This window comes from Chroicocephalus ridibundus, chromosome 2 (genome assembly GCF_963924245.1).
Source record: "Chroicocephalus ridibundus chromosome 2, bChrRid1.1, whole genome shotgun sequence".
Classification (NCBI taxonomy): domain Eukaryota; kingdom Metazoa; phylum Chordata; class Aves; order Charadriiformes; family Laridae; genus Chroicocephalus; species Chroicocephalus ridibundus.
The window spans coordinates 25,743,170-25,762,244 of record NC_086285.1 but is presented as its reverse complement, the minus strand read 5'-3'; the positions used below and the strand labels follow the sequence as shown (position 1 = coordinate 25,762,244).

The 19,075-nt window shown below is 48.1% G+C and overlaps 1 protein-coding gene across 1 annotated transcript; it reads right to left on the bottom strand.

Moving 5' to 3' along the window:
• Window positions 1-14,698: 14,698 nt before the first annotated feature.
• FZD1 (frizzled class receptor 1) lies at window positions 14,699-17,778 on the bottom strand. The gene has a single exon (XM_063324810.1). It carries the CDS (start codon window positions 17,594-17,596, stop codon window positions 15,827-15,829), a length of 1,770 nt encoding a protein of 589 aa, XP_063180880.1. The 5' UTR covers window positions 17,597-17,778; the 3' UTR covers window positions 14,699-15,826.
• Window positions 17,779-19,075: the final 1,297 nt, after the last annotated feature.

Below are 19,075 nucleotides of genomic sequence, written 5' to 3'. Positions count from 1 at the left end.
TGAGGGAATTACATGCTAAATTCCACCTCCTCCCCCACTCACATTGCAAGGCTTATCTAATTCACGTTTATGTGAAGTTTTGATTCCCCTGCTAAGTGTTTCTACTCTCCCACCCAATTTGGCACACGGTGAACAGTGCACAAAATAAATTTAATAGATTTGTACAGGTATTAAAACAGATTATCATCTACGCAGATTTGGAATGCAGACACTGCGTGTTAGCCAAACAGATGATGCAAACTGTATTTACAAAGGGTTTGAGAGAGCTGGGTATTAGCAGGGAGTAGATCATGTTCGACAGCAAAAGAATTTCACATTTATCCATCAAATGACAAAGAAGGTCCAAACTTAATAGTGAGGTGACTTGTATTTCCAGGAATGATTGACTTAAAACACCAGTGTGGATATTAAGAATCGAGTTTTCAAGCACGGGCACTTGATTTAGCTATTCCTGCACACTGAAATGCACCCATTTCCAGCGCAGACCAGAACTTTCCATCCAGGCACCGACCGCAAATACACGTCTCACCCAGAACACACAACTGAGCATGCGCGTGCAGCGCCAGCTGGGTATTTCTGCTTAAAATCCACGCCTGCCCACCATCTAGAGGAAAATATTGACATACTGACACATGGCTGATAAACATGCGATGCAAATATCACCAAATTGCCACCTCCAGCGTGCGATTAATAACGGAGATCTCTAGGAGGGCAGGCTAACGGTCATCCTCTCTCGTGGAAAGGTTGTTATGCAGAATATTTGAGAATAGTTACCTGTTCAGCCTGCCCCTTTCTGCTGCCTCTGCCCACGCCGCCTGGTGTGACATGGGGACATTAGGACGGCCATCAGCTCGTGCCACTGCCCTGTCCCGATCGCAGCAGCGGGAGATGCTGGATGCCCGGGGAAGAGCACAAAACCAGGACAGGCGTACGGCCATCTTTCCGTGCAGCATCCACAGTGACCGAGCTTTTATAGTAAACGAAATTGTGGAATGAAAATGAAAAACCTTGCCTGAAGAAAAAGGAAGCAAGCTGTGAAGACGTCAAGTAAAAGACTCCCTTTTGTGCACAAAAAAAAGGGGGGGTGTCTGTTTTTCCAAGGGCATGGGATGCTTTTACACAACCAGGGCTATAGAAACTGCAAAAGAAATTGTATAGCAGGTTCTTTAATCAAACGTCTGTGACAGCTGAATTAAAACATTATTTAATGGAGTTAGCCCTGAGATTTGAAGTTTGTTTCTCTTTGTTCCACAGCCCAGGAGAGCACTCTTCTTTTTATGTCTCCCTGATGTATGAAACCACTGTAGTGTCCCTTATTCTGCTTCGGGAATAACGAAGACTGGAAAAATACTTTTCTCGGGTAATAAACTCATAGCTGGCCTGAATTTTTTTTCCCTTCTACACTGAACACAGAGTCAAACAGACTGCTCTCCTCATTCAGCATCAGTGCACAGCTCTGACCAAAACCCTGTTGTTTCAGCTGATTTTGAAAGGTGTCTTTTCAGAACAAGGTAAACTCCAAAGAAACCCTCTCCTGTGAGTTTGATGCTATTGCACAATTTCAGACATCATAGCTTCTAGGCTTTGATTCAGAAAAATACATAAGTGTCTGACTTCAAGGAGGCTTTTCATACACTTAATGTTAGTTGCTTACATACACAAATGTCTGACACAATGTGTTAGCAATAATTATTGTTCTCTGAAAACACGCAAAAAGCATTCAGGAAAGGTTGGACTTGGTTTTCAAATGATGAATAATCTAAAATGTTGATTATTCTACAGTACAATAAAACCAGAAAACAAAACAGCAAACACTTCCTAGCAGCACTCTGAAAAATATTAATCAATTCTAGAAAGGTACCAGAATTTATTTCATAGTAATAGAATTGATTTTATATCTACATGGAATTTTTCATCACTGAAAACCTCAAAGGGCTTTATAGACCAGGACTGCATTTTATCTCCTGGTTATAGGAAACATACAGCTGCTGTTTTCAAAACCCAGGTCTGATTTCCAGTAAGCGTCTCCTTGGAACTAAGGTCAGTCACTGCTTTTGCAGTGTATCATCTGAAGCATCACGTGCAGGCCCAGCGCAGTCCTCTCCCATCCTCTGGCCTGATCCTCCTACCTTTCTACATGTTTCCTTCTTTGCTAGTGGAATGAAGGAAAACTGATCAAATATCAAAGCGTGAAATACTGAATTTATGAACAAAAAGAATAAAATGACGATCGATTGCGGTGGACCCAGATTTTATCCAGAGATGTTAGTGGTATTAGTTTTAGAAATCAGTGAAATAATAATAACAAAAAAATCTCGTCAAACAAAATCTTACATTAAATTAAACATTTCCACTGAAATTGGAAAATAACATATTATTATGTAGTACCACAATGCTGAAAACAATGTCATATAACCTCTAGTTGCTTCGTTTTTGAGGTATTTATTTATGGTACTCACCACTGACCTATTCTTACCTTAAAATCATTTTTTGGGCAACAGTTATTTCCGCAGCAGCCCTTCTTCCATGGGTAGAGAGGTTTGTACTTTTATTATGGGTAAAGACGAGTATAGCTTCGTCAGGACAAAGTAATTACATCAAATGCAGACTTGATCTAGCCTAATTATGACAAAGCTAAACAACTGAAACGCATGCTCCTTTCCTCCTGGGAAATCTTAAACCCACAGAGGTGTCGCTTCAGGTAAATACGTCTTAGAGGCTTTTCAGTTTCATTGTTCACCGATCTAGTTGCCGTTACCAAAAGAGAATGTCATGGGAGAGAATTTAAAGTATTTTTTAGAGACCGGGTAACACAAAACTGGCCTGATTTTGTTTTTCTGAAGTTACTTGGCACTGCAGATCTCTAAATAAATATAAAGTCATTCACAATCAAACAGGCAAGCAAGAAATGACAAGTGTTTTGACAGTGCTCAAAATACTTTGAGGTATTTTTAGCATATTTCTGTGTCGTATTAGCTTAACCTGTAATAGAATATAAATGAGCCCATATGGCAGAGATGTAATTATGTTCCATGTGAGAAATCCCTGTGGTAGATTTGGGGAAAAAAACTCACCACATGTGCCTTCTGGAGGGCACGATTTACACATGATTACCTACTCATTTGCATTGAGAAGAATATGAAGTAACACAATGCTAACAACACGGTAATGAAAAGGGCAAGCAAAGACTCCAGATCCCTGGGGGTGCTGATCCCTCTGACTGACATCCAGTTAGGAGCAGGGAATTCGTCCCTTTAGGGAGTACATTTTATGAAGCGATCTTTGATTATGTGGGCACAGTAATCACGAGTCTTAATTATTATTACTGTGAGAGAATGGGCTACAAATCTCCGGGGAATGTCTCTGTCACAGATACTTTGCCGGTGAATGCTGAAAATGAGTGTTTTCCCAAGGATCATTTTCATTCCAACCTGATATTTAGCTGAAGTTTCTTTGACTACTAGTCATGAAACATTAAATATAGATTAGAGGCAGAGAGATGTTGAAAGTTAAAATTCACCGGAGGTGCACACCCGTGCACTTGAGAGACAGCCCCAAATGTTGTCCAGATGTTGTAGCAACAAGGCTGAGGGTTCCCAAGCTGCAGCACAGCCACAACAGAGGAGAAAGTGGATGTTTAGCATTCCACCGGCCTTCTGTTTAGTTTACTTGTAGTGTATTAATTTAGCAGAAAGTCCTAACAGCCCGTTAGCGGTAGATGTTACCAAGTGTACACTACCCTGAAAGAATGAAGAAATTCTTTTATAGCAATAAAGGGAGTAATTCAAAGCATGTAATTGATTTTCCACATTTTCAAACTGTGATAAGACTAAGCTTTAGCAGCAGAAACATGTGTTTGCAGTTTTGTCAATGTTCTTCGATGAAAAAAAAAAAGGAACCTATAACTTATTGGTTAGATCGTTAACATGCATTGGGCATTTCAGTGGCTATTGAAGCACTTGCCAAAAGCATGTCATCTTCTAAACAGACTCAGAGGTGGTAGGGATCGGGTTTGGCCACAGGACATGTTTTTGTGATTATCTAAAATCATTCTTTTCCAGGAGGAACACGACAGAAGAACATCAAGGCTTTCCTAACGAGCTTTTGTCACGTTTATGTGCTGTCCTCCTTTACGCCTTCCCTCCTTTTCACTCCGGATGGCCAGAGTGGCGGCAGGGCAGGGATCATGTGTTTGCTCACCCTTGGAGCACTTCCGTCTACCTGCTGAGCTGCATGGCTTCTGACGGTCATGCTGCTGCCCCCAGTCTTCACACCAGCTGTTAGGGGGCTCTCTGGGACTCCCCAAGAGCCTCCCTGATGACGTCCACCAGAGGAACTCAGAGCAGAACCATCCAAGCAATTTCCAAACGCTAGGCAATGTACTCACTGCAGGATGGCTGGAGAAGGCTCAGGTGAACTCCCCCAGCTGCCTTTGACACAGAGTTGTATCAGTAATAGCTGCATCAAATGTAATAACTTGCTGGTGTAAGAGCTTATCTTTTGTGAAGATAGTGCATCTGGATTTAAAGGCTCCAAGTAACAGAGCTTCCACCACAACTTTTGGAAGTTTCTCTCATTCAGCAGTTTGGCTGAAGTGTGTGCTTGTTTCCGTATTAACCACGTCAAAATTCACCAGTGGATTTCAGAAAGGCTTTTGGGTTCTCCTGAAACAAACTAAAGAGCCAAGCAACAGGCACCATGATGATTTGAAAAGAGGTCACCTACTAACGCTTTGGAAACAGGTCACCTACCTGTCCTCTGAAACTTCACAAATTCGGTCTTCTTCCCATCTTGCGTTATGAGAAACCTAAGATGCTCACTAGCTCCTTTGTGAAAAAAGAGAGGACACATCCTCAGAATAACCTATTTACCAGGATACATAAGGGAGATAAGAGAAAATTTGAGTCCTATTCCCAATCTCGCAGCCTTGGAGCAGACATGTGGAGACAGACTTTAAGTCCCACTGGGGACGCTAAGCCCTGAACTGCAGACTCAGACTCCCGTTGCATTTCAATGAATACTTCTGGGGAGTGATACAGGCTGAAATGGTGACACTCATCAGGACCCACCAGAGAACAGCAAAGTTTCCAATGGCTGAGGTAGTTATGGTGGAGGAAAAAGCAGACGTTCACGTCCCCACGTGTCATTTGCCCCAATTCTCATGTTAGAAGACTTGCCAAAGTGAGAAGGAAACAGCTTGGAGGGATGCCTGCCCACAGCCAGGAGAGAAGAGGGTGTTTGTAGCACGGGGGTAAGGAAACCATCTTCTGGCATGGCAAGGAGTTGGCAAAGCTGACTGAGAATCAAACAGGGCAACAGTAGGGCAGGGGGGAAAAAAACCCTCAAAGACTCAAAGCGAGCTGGTTCATGTTCACTCCCTCGGGACAGCACAGAGCATCCCCCACAGTGGATGACTTCATAGGTTTGAAACCAGGTAAGCGAGCTTCAGAGAATAGGAAATGGGGATACAAGACTCTTTAAACTGAAGTCTAAAGGTTTGATTTTGGCAGACAACGGGAGTAACTAAGTTTGTCACCATGTCCTTACCCTTGAGTGCCAGGTAGCAGCAGATGATGATCTTGCATGGCTTCCTCATGGACAAACATGCAGCAGAGATCAGCACCTGGACCCAGGCAGGTGCCTGTGGTTATGGCCTGGAGATGGAGGAAAGGGGACAGTACAGGCAAGGAGTCCCTCTAGGCCTCCACGGGCAGGGACAGTTCTTCTGGAACCAGGGGCAGACTTTGCTGGTGCACACCATGGTGGGTGCCATGCTCTTCCAGCACAAAGAGGGTTTTTAAAACACATGAAGTATGTTGAATGGCTGAGCGACAAGCTTGCTGCTCCCTCCCCCATAGGAACCAGTGTATTTGTAGAGTCACAAGGCTTTTCTTCTACAAAACAATAAAACTAAAAAGGCAAAATACGGGTGAATTCATTCTGCTATTTAATCTGACAGCCTGGAAGAAACAGAAAAACAAACAAAATCCCCAATGGTCGCTCCATCCCATCCCTCCTCCATACGTGCCTCCTCCTTTTCAAAAAGGGAAAACAAAGAAGGAACGTGGTTACCTTCCCTGGGGCTTCGCGGAGCCGTTTGCAGCGACCACCGCAGGCACTGCTGTGTACACGGATACATTACCAGTGGCTGAACACCAACAGCTCAGCTCCAGTTCCTTACAAACAGTTGTGCGAAGTGCAAAGAAATACCATGGACCGTGCAAGGCTCCTGTCACGGGGACGACGGGAATTGAGGGTACTCAGCTACAAATATAACCAAACCCTTGACAATCTCAGCTCTTGCTGGTTTCTACTCTCGATTTGCACTTAAGATCTCCAAACAAACAGAGCTCTCGTGCAACAACATTGCTCAACAGACAGCAGATAGATTTATTTCGACTGCTTCCTAGCCTTTTTTTTTTGTTTTGCTGTAGTTTGGAATATAATTAAAAAAAAAAAAAAAAAGAGAGAGAGAAAGAAAAAAGGGAAAAGATACAGGAACCGTGTGTGCTTCACTGCAAATGCTGCTGATGTAATTCTCTTTGAAGTGAGCAGCAAAACTCCTTTGGAGGTTAATGAGAACGGGATCAGGCCCTCCACACTGAACTTGCACTGAGAGCAGATAAGATCTTGAATCATTCAGAGCCAAGCATGTTATTTGTGCAACATGGGCAGGCTGAGTCAATCTCCGAATATTTTTAATGGGTGTCAACGTGAAGTGTTAATTCCACAAGTTATGTTGTTTTGCAGTTTGCCTGTGCCTGCTCTCCAGGCTGCCTTCACGGATGGTACACATCCTCTCACCAGCTGCAAAGAAAAGCTATTTCCAGAACTGCTGGGAGAAAAAAACACTTCTAAGAAAGTACAAAATAGGACTTTTACAAAGAATTGGGAAAACAAATGATGGTAGAAATACCTGCTAGACATTCAGATTGTCAGCACGCATAGAAGTAAAAGTAGCCCCATTTCAAACAGAGATGACAACTTTTTTTTTTTTTAAAAAGACCCTAAAATCAAAACAAGCATTTCGTAGCTGAACATTTTTGAGAAACTAATCTTGATCTCTCTTCTTCTGACAAAACCGAGGAGTGAAGTGCTGAAGTCACAGATCCTTAGATAATGTCTGCCCTTAGATAGTACCCATATACTCTTTAATAAATAGGATCAAAAAAACATTGAAAATATTTTGAAGCCTGATGAAATGAACTAAGCACTATGAATGGCTTTCAGATGAGAAATCTTTATTTTTGACTTTCCCTTTTTCTGTCCCCAGGATCTCCGTGCACTTCCTAAAGCATCTTGAAGCCAAGATGAAATTACAGCCCTCCTGAGGCCAACGGAGGCTCGCTATTGCCTTCAGCAGAACCAGGATTTTACTCTTGCTGTAAAGACATCTTAAGGAACACTGGGCCCAACTGCCCACTTCTATGGAAAAAAGTCATCTGGAAACATAGCAAAGCCTACCACACAATTTCCTTTTCGTTCTCCCCTGAGGGGAGATTTTTAATCTTGGAGTGGAAAACAGGATCCAGGGAAACCTGGCGGAAACCCTGTGGTTGCCATCTACAGAGGGCTGGCTCAGGTTTGGCTCCTCACCTTGCCCCGCTCCCCGGCCCACCACCGCCCCCAGCCCCAGCTTTGCAGCCCACTCCGCTTGTGTGAAACAACAAAGAGGGTTTTGTCTCCCAGACAAAAGCTGTTTCCCTGCCTCCATCTTCTGCAACTCTGGAACACGTGCTGGAGGACCTCCCCGTGGGTTCTGCACGCTCTGGGGAGACGTACCCTTCCCACGTCTGAGTTATGCTGGCCTTCAGCTACCCTTGGCAGAAGAGGCACCAATCCTGCGTGGGCCATAGCTCCCATTTCATCATCTCAAGCCCGGCCCCTGCAGACAACCATCTCCTCCTGCCTCTCTGACCTCTCCTCACCCACACACTGCAGCCCCTTGCCTTCCCAAGCCCCCATGTCCTTCTCTCTCCCCCCACGTCCTCAGCACCAGTGGACAGTAGCCCCAGCACAACGCCAAGGGTGACAGGTCTAGCTGCGTTCATCATGGCGCTCTCCTCTTACTGCCACATTCGGGCTTAGGGCTGGTACGCTCCACCACTTAGGAACTGCAAATCTTTGCCTTTGTGTTACAAAGCAGAGAATACACCCTGACTCCACGTTACAGCCATCCCAGTTGCTGCTCCTAACTGGAATTGGTCAGATCCCATATTCTTACCTTTGCAGCTGAGCACCATTTGCTTCCATTAATATCAGTAACAGTGAAGCAACCAGTCCTACAAGACACCAGCCCCCTGAGCATGCTGCAAAATTATCTTGCACATCCCTCAGAATTATTTTTTTTTTTAATTAAGAAGTGAATAAACTTCTCGCAGTCTTTTAAAAGACGGCTTCATGCTAAGAAGCTCATGCTAATTCCCCTCCCTGTTCACAGAAAATAAGCAAAGCTTTCACCGTTGCAGACAAAGAAGTACTGAAAAGTTAACAAGAGTCATGGCAAAATCTGGCTTTGTGATGAGTTGTTGCTCCTGCAATTCTTTTCATTTATATAAATATTTTGAGAAGTCCACCTTGACGTTTTTGTGTTGGCTTTTTTATTATTATTCTATTTCCTCTTTAGATGCATTTGTACATGAGTAGGCTATTAATGAAACACTCATCACCCTTTTCTTCTCGGTTTTACATAGAGACAATTTATCATAATGCACAGTAATATTTGAATTTGAACAAGTGGAAAATCCTTATTTGCTCACACTACACCCTCAGTATTAACTCAAGATCAGCTCCTTGGGGAGAGTATTTGTGCTTGTATTTAACAGTAAAATGTCATGAATAAAGAAGCTGTCAAACAACTTGAGAGTAGGTCGCTTCTCTATTTGGACAGCAATGATTTTGTGATGAACACAATGAACACTGCACCCTGAGTCCTCAAGAATAAACTGGGATCTGAATGAGTTATATTCTGGCGATGGTTAGAGCAAGGCAACTTCCAGTGAGGTTATCAGAGAAGGCATGGGCAAGCCAGCAGCAGAACAGGAGCCACAGAAGGTCACCCCGGGGATGTTGTAATGGCACATACTGCCCATAACTTCCACCATCAAATACAAGGATTAAGAACAGCCGGGACAGCCTCCACCCTAGGTAGGTGGGGGAAAAACAAAAGAGCCAGCACATCACTCAGGCAGCCAGGAAAATGAGCCCGTTCAGTACAGCCCTGGTGGTGCTGCTGCCAGCAGGACATCCATGGAGTTTGCAGAACGCCAAAAAAGTTACCTCTGAGGGAGGGTGAGAGTCCAGCGCCCCAGATGCAGCAGCAGGCGTTGAACCGGTGGTGGGTGAGCTGCCAGCGGGGACCGACATGCTCTTATCTGGGTAAACAGATTGCACGCTCCTGTGGCTACCGGGTCTGTCCTTAACTTCTGCAGTATGGTAGTGGAGGTCAAACAAGTTACCAGTAGCAAAGCAATAGTAATTAACATAAACAAGACAACACGACAAGTCATACAGCATCAGTGAGTCATACTGTTAGTCTCATTTAAACACAGCAATGAGACTAACACTGAGTCACAGAATGTAAAACAGTTATAAAAGATCTGAATTATACAAACAAGTATGCAAGAAAACAGCATCAAGACATCCCACCTGAGGGATACAGGCCTCTTTCATTTTTCTTGTGATCTTTGTCATCAAACTACCCCCTGATAAATGACTTCTAAATTTGCGCTGTAGCAAGTAATTAATATAAGCTAAGCTATACTAGAACGAGACAAAAATACTGTTCTTCCTCACCCAAAGGGATCCTGGTGATATCGTAACATGGTAGTTCAATCACGTCCAATACTTTCACGCACTGCAACAAAGCCGTGGGATGCTCGGACAAGGCTTGTGTGGTCTCAAGCCAGCAGCATTTCACAGGAGGCTGGTGGCTGAATGTGGGTCTTCATTAAGTGTTGTCTCACTAGAAGACTCGAGTTTATTTATTCAACCTCAAGATAAGCAACTTAATGCTGCCGATTTGAATGCAAACAAGGGCAAGACCTCATGCCTGGAAGACTCTCTGATGTGGTTACGCTGGAAGTTTAGACTAAACACAAGTTGAGATCTGAACCACAATTGTCATGGCCTACAAAATCAGCATGTTTTCTTAAAGTATTTAAATTTTTTAAAAGCATTGTCTACGACTAAACTATCAAACTGGTATTGCTTTTATCTGGAAAACGTTGCACTTGCAATTGTATATTGCTTATTGAGGCCTATTTTGCTAATTCACTGAAATCTCTCCCATATGACAGAAATGGCATTTGCTTCTCCATTTCGTGACCTCAAATGAGTAAGTAAAGGCACAGAGTGAATTTCAGTTGGCAAATAAATGCAATTACTCCCTTCTTTTTTCTTACAGAGCATAGTATTATCTAGACTGCTTTACAACTGTCACTGGGCTACTCTCGAATGAATATGGGGCTCATAATGCTTGTGATGTGTCCAGGACCTAATCCTGGAGTGGTTAATTTGTCCTTAAGTAGCTATTTCACGTCTTAAAGCGTTTGAAGATTTATAAAAACTAAACTGTGAAAAGCAAAGCCTCAGCATTAAGTCACCAAGCCTTGCTTCCTAAGCCCACTCACTCATTTTTAAAATTATGGGACTCCTATTTCAAAACTGCTCAGGAGCTTCAAAACAAAGCCTTTCTCTGGTGACACTTCTGGGCTGTAAACACACAGGCAGCAAGGGGTTCACTCCAAAGCAGGAAAAACAAAGTGTCCTTTCTCCATATGAGAGTGAATCATTGTCTAAGCTTCCCAGATCAACTGATGAACAACAGAGGCAAGAGATTTACAAATACGAGAAACCCCTGCAGCTATGGACCACAGCTCAAGCCTCCCTTCTAATGGGACCAAGCAGCTAAAGGACTTGCATTTTTAAATCAGCATTTCAATTCAGAGTCCATATCATACATTCACTCTGCATAAAGTGCAGAGCAGTGATGCTCTGGCTTCAACGAGTGCAAACAACAACGAATACAAGTCTAAGAGAATTAAAAAGGCGGGGCGGGGGGGGCTGATATTCAGAACTGATTTTGCACAATATTGCCACACAGTCCTGTAGTGCTGTCATTGTAAACATCTGCCACATACAATGCAATTCCACTGTTTCAGCACTAGAGGGTCATTTCGAAATGAAAATAGAGCCTTACCTCAGTTTCCTTATTTTCATAGGTAAGCACTTAACCTCTTACCCATCACCTCCTCAGCTGTCATGAGAAGCTGTGCTAGATGAAGCTCTTTCTGAGGCCATGCAGCACCGGGGTGGAGGAGTTACGTCCCACAAACGCAAACTTTTTGCTAGAGGACCCTGAAAAATTTTAACCTACGCCCATGACACCAGACCCAGGGTTTGCTTTCTCTGGTCAGCTGCAGGGTGCGCACCTTCTGAAAAGGATGACCGTGATGGTCTGGAAGCTGTCTGTTGTGACAGAGTGGCAACAGACTGATGAGGTACTAGCCCCTAGCCCATTTTGAAAAATACACGTACAGCAGCCTCTTCTCATGCCTAATTATCATCCCTTTGAATAACTAAAAAAAAAAAAAAAGAAAAAAAGCAAATACTGGCCATTCAGATGAAAGGAATCCTCAGCACTACCTGTAATTTTGTTTGTGACCAACAAGAAGCACCGAGATGGCAGCAGAAGGGTGGGCATCATCCAGCAGGCAGGATTCAGGCCCACTAGATTGCAGCCCTGCCACTGAATTAAAAAAAACCAAACAAACAAACAACAAAACAAACAACACTTCTAAAAGTATATGCCTATACCAGAAATTTGGAGCATTACTATATGAACAAATCAGAAATCCTTCCCCTTCCCAATAGGATTTGTTCTGGAAACAGCATATAATTTCATTCCAATACCACAAATTTGCCACTACATTAAGGAGCGTTACCGTTACTGAAGGATGAACGGTAAATCAGCGTCCCCAGCTCTCCAGGCTACAGCCCTCTTCAGGGGAGTGGTGATTCCCAGTGCCCCTTCATTTCAGGCTATAAATACATCCCCAGGAGAGAAAGCAAAGCTGTTGACTAAGGAATGCCCAAACAAGTACTTCTAGCCCAACAAACTTTGTGATACCACAGTTTTGTTCTTATATTACCCTTGTCGGGGAGAAGTGGGCAACACTGCTTCTTTGTATACAGGGATACTTTCTCTGGTAAACACGGCACGTCAATTATACCAACCGTGTGGTAAAAAATCCAGGCTAAATTCCCTGGAACAAATGGATAGATTTGCTTCTAAGAATGAGGTAAACCATTAGTGATGACTGTAATATACCCACGCAAAGAGACACCTTTCTATCGTATTAATAAAAAGCCTTGAATACCGTTACGTGTCGAGAAATCAGACGTAGAAAAGTCACACAGATAGCACCACAGCACTCAGTACTGACTGTGACCTTTGCAAATTACCGCTCTGTGAAAGTTCACAAAAAAATAGCAAACAAAAAAGCAGGGCTTTGCCCTTTTGAATGATTTTTAAATGAACATATTCTGCTGTCTAGCATATTCGTTAAAATAACCAAGATTGAGCATGGAGCTTCAGCTCTCCAATCTGTGGAAAAATCCCAAAGAACTGAACGGGATCCATACCTGCTGCAAATCATGAGCTGCAAACCATGAACCACAAATATTAACATTTTACTTCGTGTAGAAACAACAATTCCATCACTCATCTTTGAAAAGTATTTTTTAAAAAACTGGTCCTCCCATTCCTACCATAAATACAAGGTTACAAATAAATGTGTTCTCCCACGCATAAATAAATCACATACATTCAGCTGCAAGAAAACAGATCAGTCAAAGTGGCTCAAATGTAATTATACACTGACCAAAAAGAATTCCGCTGCAACTGAAATTGAATGGCTTGTACCTCAGGTCATTAGCTGAGTGCTGACCAGTACCATTTTAAATGCTAAAATATTAAAAAAAACCCAAACACATAAAAAAATACTTGAATACAATGTGGAAATTATCTGAGAAAGCAGGAACTACGTTTATGTAAAACAAATTAAAAAAACCAACAGAACAGAATATCTGTCAGCTTGTCTCACCTCATTAGAGCAATTTTTTTAGGCTTCCCTTACTTGTCTATGGCTGCTTACGCATCACGATTTGAAAAAAGTAAACGAGCCAAAAATCATTCACATCTTCCTCCAGGTCTACAGAATGAAATGCTGTACTCGCTCGTAACACTGGAAATCAGAAATCAAGGCTCATAATTAGCCAGTCTTTCCTAACAAACCCATGCTTACCGAATGGCACTTGGAACAATGAATTAGGGGGGGAAAAAAGAAAAAAAAAAAAAAAGGATGTGCTGTGTGGAGAGGTTTAAGAATATGTGTACTTTCCATAAAGCTGAAATGCTTCCCTGAACATATCGTTTAACTCTGGATTAACCAAACATTCCAAATTCAGGAAAACAAAACTATTTTACTCATTAAAATATTCTGACAATATTGCAACATAGTCTGAGTGTCATTTTGAGCAGCGAGAAAATCTTTTATTTTAATAGGAAAGGGAGAAGAAAGGCTAAGTTGAGAGACCACTTTTCTTTAACAAAAAAAAAAAAAAGGAAAAGAAAAAGAACTAGTGAGCTTCTTTCTTCTCCTGCCATATAGCAGATCTCTTCTTGGATTTCACACCACCGACCATACCCTGTCAGAGATCTTGAACAGTTTACATTACTTCTTTTGAAGGATTAATCTAGACCGACCCAGAGATAAAAAACAAAATGCACAATGAATTCCTACACTGAATTCCAGCTTGTTACTGGGAACTCAACGTAAGAAAAGAAAAAAGGAATCCCACACATCTTGTAGTATCTACACTGCTTCCACACAGTATTTGAGTTAGGCAGAGGAATACGTAAAGGGACAAGATAGTTTTGTACAAAACCTCAATTTATTTCAGAGAAATTAAAAATATGGTATTTAATATATATAAATTTCTATTCCTCTATAAATATAGATGATCTTGTGATAATGAACAGAAATAAATGCATACCAAATTCAAATAATTTTGCATTTCAGGGTATGGTAGCCATAGATAATGTTTATGAACCTAAATACAGGCATTTGTAATATAAAAAAAAAAAAAGTTTAAAACAATACAATCAGGAGAGAAGCATTCTGCTGTTTTTCGTACAGAGGACTAAATATTCAACTGCATCTGTTGAAAGTTACAATTTCATTTTTAACCTTTTTTTTTAATTGTTATTACGAAGCACAATCCCACACACCCAGGAGCACACAAGGTAGTAGATATACTGCACACATGGTGTCTTATCTGTGCACTATTCGATGCCATTACCCTACCCCCCAAAAAAAAGGGGGGTGGGGGGGGAACAGACAGCAGAGGCTCTTTAAGGTCTCACATCCCACCGGAGTCTTAAAACATTCCAGTTTTCTGTTTTCCCTTCCTTTGTTTTAGTAAAAACTGACAAAAATCATCGCACTCATAGCGTATAATGAATTAAATGTCAATGAATTAAAATTCAGGGCAGTGGCCGCAGTGTTTCCCAGATGAAGAGCCAGTTTATGGATACAATTAAGGAAAAAACCAAACCAAAACAAAACCCAAATCTGAACGCTGCGTTCCCGATCCTCCCAGCCCCGGCCACCAGCAGCGGGGCCGGGGCCGGGGCCGGGGCCGGGGCCGGGCGGCGGCGGGGGCTCGGTGGGGGCCCCGGGGAGCCCCGGCCCCGGCCCCGCTCCCGCTCCGCCCTCGCCACCGCCAAACGGGCTTAAAAAATGAAAAGACCGAGAACGAGCGGGAAGTTCGGTATATCCACGTCCCCATCCACCTCCTGCGGGCATCGGACGTGCTACAGGTGCAGGGGGTGTCGAACCTCAACTCCTACAACAAAAACAGGCTAACTCCTCTGAAACTGTGTGGTGCATTTAAATAAATTTAAAAAAAATATATAATATTAAAAATCGTTACAGGGCAGCCGGCAGCCCAGCCCCGGGCGCTGCGGAGGTGGTCTCGCTGCAGAGCGGGGCCGGACGCCGCTGCCACCCCCCCAAAAAAGGGCCCGGGGCCGGCTGAGGCGCGTCGCCGCCATGGCCGCCGGCTGCCCGCCGTCCCCCGTGCGGGGCCAGGCTGGGGTCCGTCCCCACACAGACGGGGCCGGGGGCCGAGGCGGGAAGCGGCGCTCCTCCCCGGCCCCACCTCCGCCGCCGCACACCTCCGCCGGGCCCGGGGCGGGAGGCGCCGGCGGCAGCGGCCTCCCCGCGGTGCCGGCCGCTCCTGCGGCTGGAACTCGGAGCGGAGCCATTGCAAAACGCGCGGAGGAGGCCGGGGGGGGGGGGGGAAGAACGGGGTTTGTTTCGCTCGCTCTCACCGGTGGCAGCTTTTCCCATCCTGCCCTACGAAATAAAAATCCAACGCCTTTTTTTTTTTTTCCTTTTTTTTTTTTAAATTAAGGGGCGGGGGGGGGGGGGGGGGGGAGGGAGGGGGCGAGGAAGCAAAATCCGCAAACGGGTTAAAAGTGTCCTAAATAATTAAAAAAGTGAGTTGATTTTTTTTGGAATTTAAATACAAATATACTTACAAAATCTTACAGAGGCTATTTACATCCCTCTCCCCCAACCTGACAGTGCACGCAGTTCCCACAGGAGACAGCCCGGGGAGGGCAGAGCCGGGTGGCCCCGGGGGCAGGGGTCCCCATCGGGCTCGTCCTCCGCTCCCCCCGCCGCCTGCGGAGGCCACTCACGGTCCCCAAAGTTTGCCCATGCTGGACGAGGAGCTGCTTCCCCGGGCAGAGGAGGTCTCAGACGGTGGTCTCACCCTGCTTGCTGTTGGTGAGCCTGGTGTAAAACTTCCTCCAGGAGTTCAGGGTTTTCCCCGACCAGATCCAGAAGCCCGAGGTGATGCCCACGATTAAGGTCATGAGATACTTGATCATGAAGACGGTGAAGTCAGGGCTCATGGGCGGGTGGTGGCCGCTGTGGTTGTTGGGGCAGGGGATGGCGTAGCTCTTACAGCTCTGTGTGACCCAGCTCCTCTCCCACTGTTCCCTAAAAGCTTGCTCGTAAAAATAGCAGGCAATGACGATGGTGGCCGGCACTGTGTAGAGGACGCTGAAGATGCCTATCCTCACCATGAGCTTCTCCAGCTTTTCTGTCTTGGTGCCATCGTGCTTCATGATGGTCCGGATCCTGAAGAGGGACACGAAGCCGGCCAGCAGGAAGGAGGTGCCGATGAACAGGTAGACAAACAGGGGGGCCAGCACGAAGCCCCGCAGGGCGTCCACGTTGTTGATGCCCACAAAGCATACGCCGCTGAGGACGTCCCCGTCCACCTGCCCCAGGGCCAGGATGGTGATGGTCTTGATGGCCGGCACGGCCCAGGCGGCCAGGTGGAAGTACTGGGAGTTGGCCTCGATGGCCTCGTGGCCCCACTTCATGCCGGCGGCCAGGAACCAGGTGAGGGAGAGGATGACCCACCAGATGGAGCTGGCCATGCCAAAGAAGTAGAGCATCATGAAGAGGATGGTGCAGCCTTCCCGCTTCGTGCCCTGCGCCACGGTGCGGGAGCCGTCCTCGGCGAAGCGCTCATTGCAGACCACCCTCTCCTCCAGCAGGAAGCCGGCGATGTAGGCCACGGCCACGGCTGTGTAGCAGCCCGAGAGGAAGATGATGGGCCGCTCGGGGTAGCTGAACCGCTTCATGTCCACCAGGTAGGTGAGGACGGTGAAGAGGGTGGAGGCGCAGCAGAGCACCGACCAGATGCCGATCCAGGTGCGGGAGAAGCGCAGCTCCTCGGGCCCGAAGTACATGAGCCCGTAGAGGCGTCCGGGCTCGCAGGGGGCCCCGCAGTCCTTCTCCCCCAGGAAGCGGTAGTTCAGGTAGGAGGGCACCTTCAGCGCCCGCGGGCAGGAGAAGCGCCCGCGGGGCTCGCCGGGCCCCGAGCCCCCGGGGCCGCCGCCGGTGCCCCCGCGGTGGGGGTTGCTGGTCCAGCTCTCGGGGCGCAGGGCGGGCGTGGGGGTGCCCCGCTCGGAGGCGTTCTGCCCCACGCAGAGCTCGCCGGCCCCGTGCACAGGGAACTTCTCGCAGCGCAGCGTGTCGGGCCACTGGAAGCCGAACTTGTTCATGAGGGCCTCGCAGCCCTGGCGGGCCCGCTCGCAGAGGGAGCGGCAGGGCGGCAGGGCCTGCTCCAGCACGGTGCACACCGGGGCGTACATGGAGCAGAGGAAGAACTTGAGCTCGGGCGAGCACTGCACCTTCACCAGCGGGTAGAACTGGTGCACCTCCAGCCCGGCGTCCTCCTGGTTGGTGTGGCCCAGCAGGTTGGGCATGATGGTCTGGTTGTAGGCGATGTCGGTGCAGAGCGGGATGGAGATGGGCTGGCAGTAGCCGTGGTCCGGGATGGAGATGCCCCGCTCGCCGTTGTACTGGCCCCCGGCCGGCACCGGCACCACCGCCGCCGCCCACAGCAGCACCAGCACCAGCCGCGGGCACCGGCCGCCGCCGCCGCCCGCCCGCCGCCCGCCGCCAACTTCCCCACCGCCGCTCGCCGCCGGCCCGCGCCGCTCGGCCATGCTCAGTCGGTGCCGCCTGCCCCGCCGGGCTCCCGCCGCCCAGCCGCCGCCGCCGCCGCCGCCGCCGCCGCTGCTCCTCCTCCCGGCCCGAACTTGCGACTCATGAAGGGAGCGGCGGGCAGGGACGGGGCAGCCCCGGCCGCCACTCGCGCGGCCGCAGCGCGCAGCTCTGCCCGCACCGGCGGCAGCGCCCGCCGCCGCCTCCTCCTCCGACTACCGCCGCCGCCTCCGCCGCCGCCGCCGCCGCCTGACCATTTGTGCCGGCCCCTCGAGCCCGCGCCCCTCGCCTCGCCGCGCCGCGCCGCGCTCCCTCCGACCGGTTTCCAGGCGCCCCGCAGTCTGCCTTTCACCGGGAGGGAGGAGCCTTGAAACCGACGCCGAACTTTCCTGCGTAAGGGACCGTCTCCCAACGCCTCACCCCGGGGGCGGGCGCAGGCGGGCGCGGGGCTGCCCCCGCGCCGCGCACAAAGGCGGCGGCGGGGGCGGCGCGGAGGAAGGGGGGGGGGGGGGGGGAAGCTCCGTGCGGGGCCGGGGGGAGGGGGATGATTGGGGGGGGGCGAGGCGGAGGGTCCGGGCCCGCCGGGGCCGCTCGGCGGGGGCTGCCGGGGTGGCGGTCACGGCTGTGGCGGGGGGTGTTTTGGATTCCCCGGTGATGGCGATAGTTGAGGCCGTCGAACCGCGCACTCCAGCGGGGTCCAGGGCCCACCGAACTCGGCGTGTGTCCCCCCCCGCGGCCGAACGGCAGCGACGCCAGTTTCCCCTCCGTTCACAGCCCGGCGGGGGCCGGGGGGCGGCGGGCGGGGGGGGATCGGTGCTTGCCAAGGGCATGGTGGTTGTGGTGGTGGGGGACACACAGTGCTGCCGCCCGGGGGCTGCCGCAGGGAGCGGCGAACCACCGGGGAGCATCTTTGCAGGACCGAAACCGAGCAGACGGGCGTATTGCGATTAGTCGGAGGGCGGCGTGGAGGCAGGGAGGGCGATGGTGGCACCTCCCGCACGCAGCAGAAGTCGCCTCCCGCCAGAGACTACCTTTAAAGTGTCTGGCGACCGAGTTATTGCCAGTATTTTATGTGCGGCTCCCTCCTGCCGTGGCCGCAGCAGCAGCCTGAGAGAGGGAAAGAATCACAAGGGGGCTTCCCCGTTCCCCCTCCGCCCTCTGCCCAGTGGGCAGCGGGTCCAGCTGAATTCGGGATGGCGAACGCTGCTGGGTGGCTCGCAAGTGCCTCCCGTCGGGTTTCTGAAATGCTTGCTGTATTCTGGGGAGGGGGTTGAATTGGGCGTACGGTGACGGGCAACAGTGGCCATTTCTGTCTGCGTGCCCAAAGCCCCATTGCTCAGGCAGAATGGAGGTCCTGTTGGCTCTTCCCAAATGCGTAGTCCGGGAAAATTATGAGAGGCTGAATGGGGGATTTACTGTACTCACTGGAATTCAATAAGAATAATAAACTGTGCTCCTGGAGAGGGAGGAGGAGGAGGAGG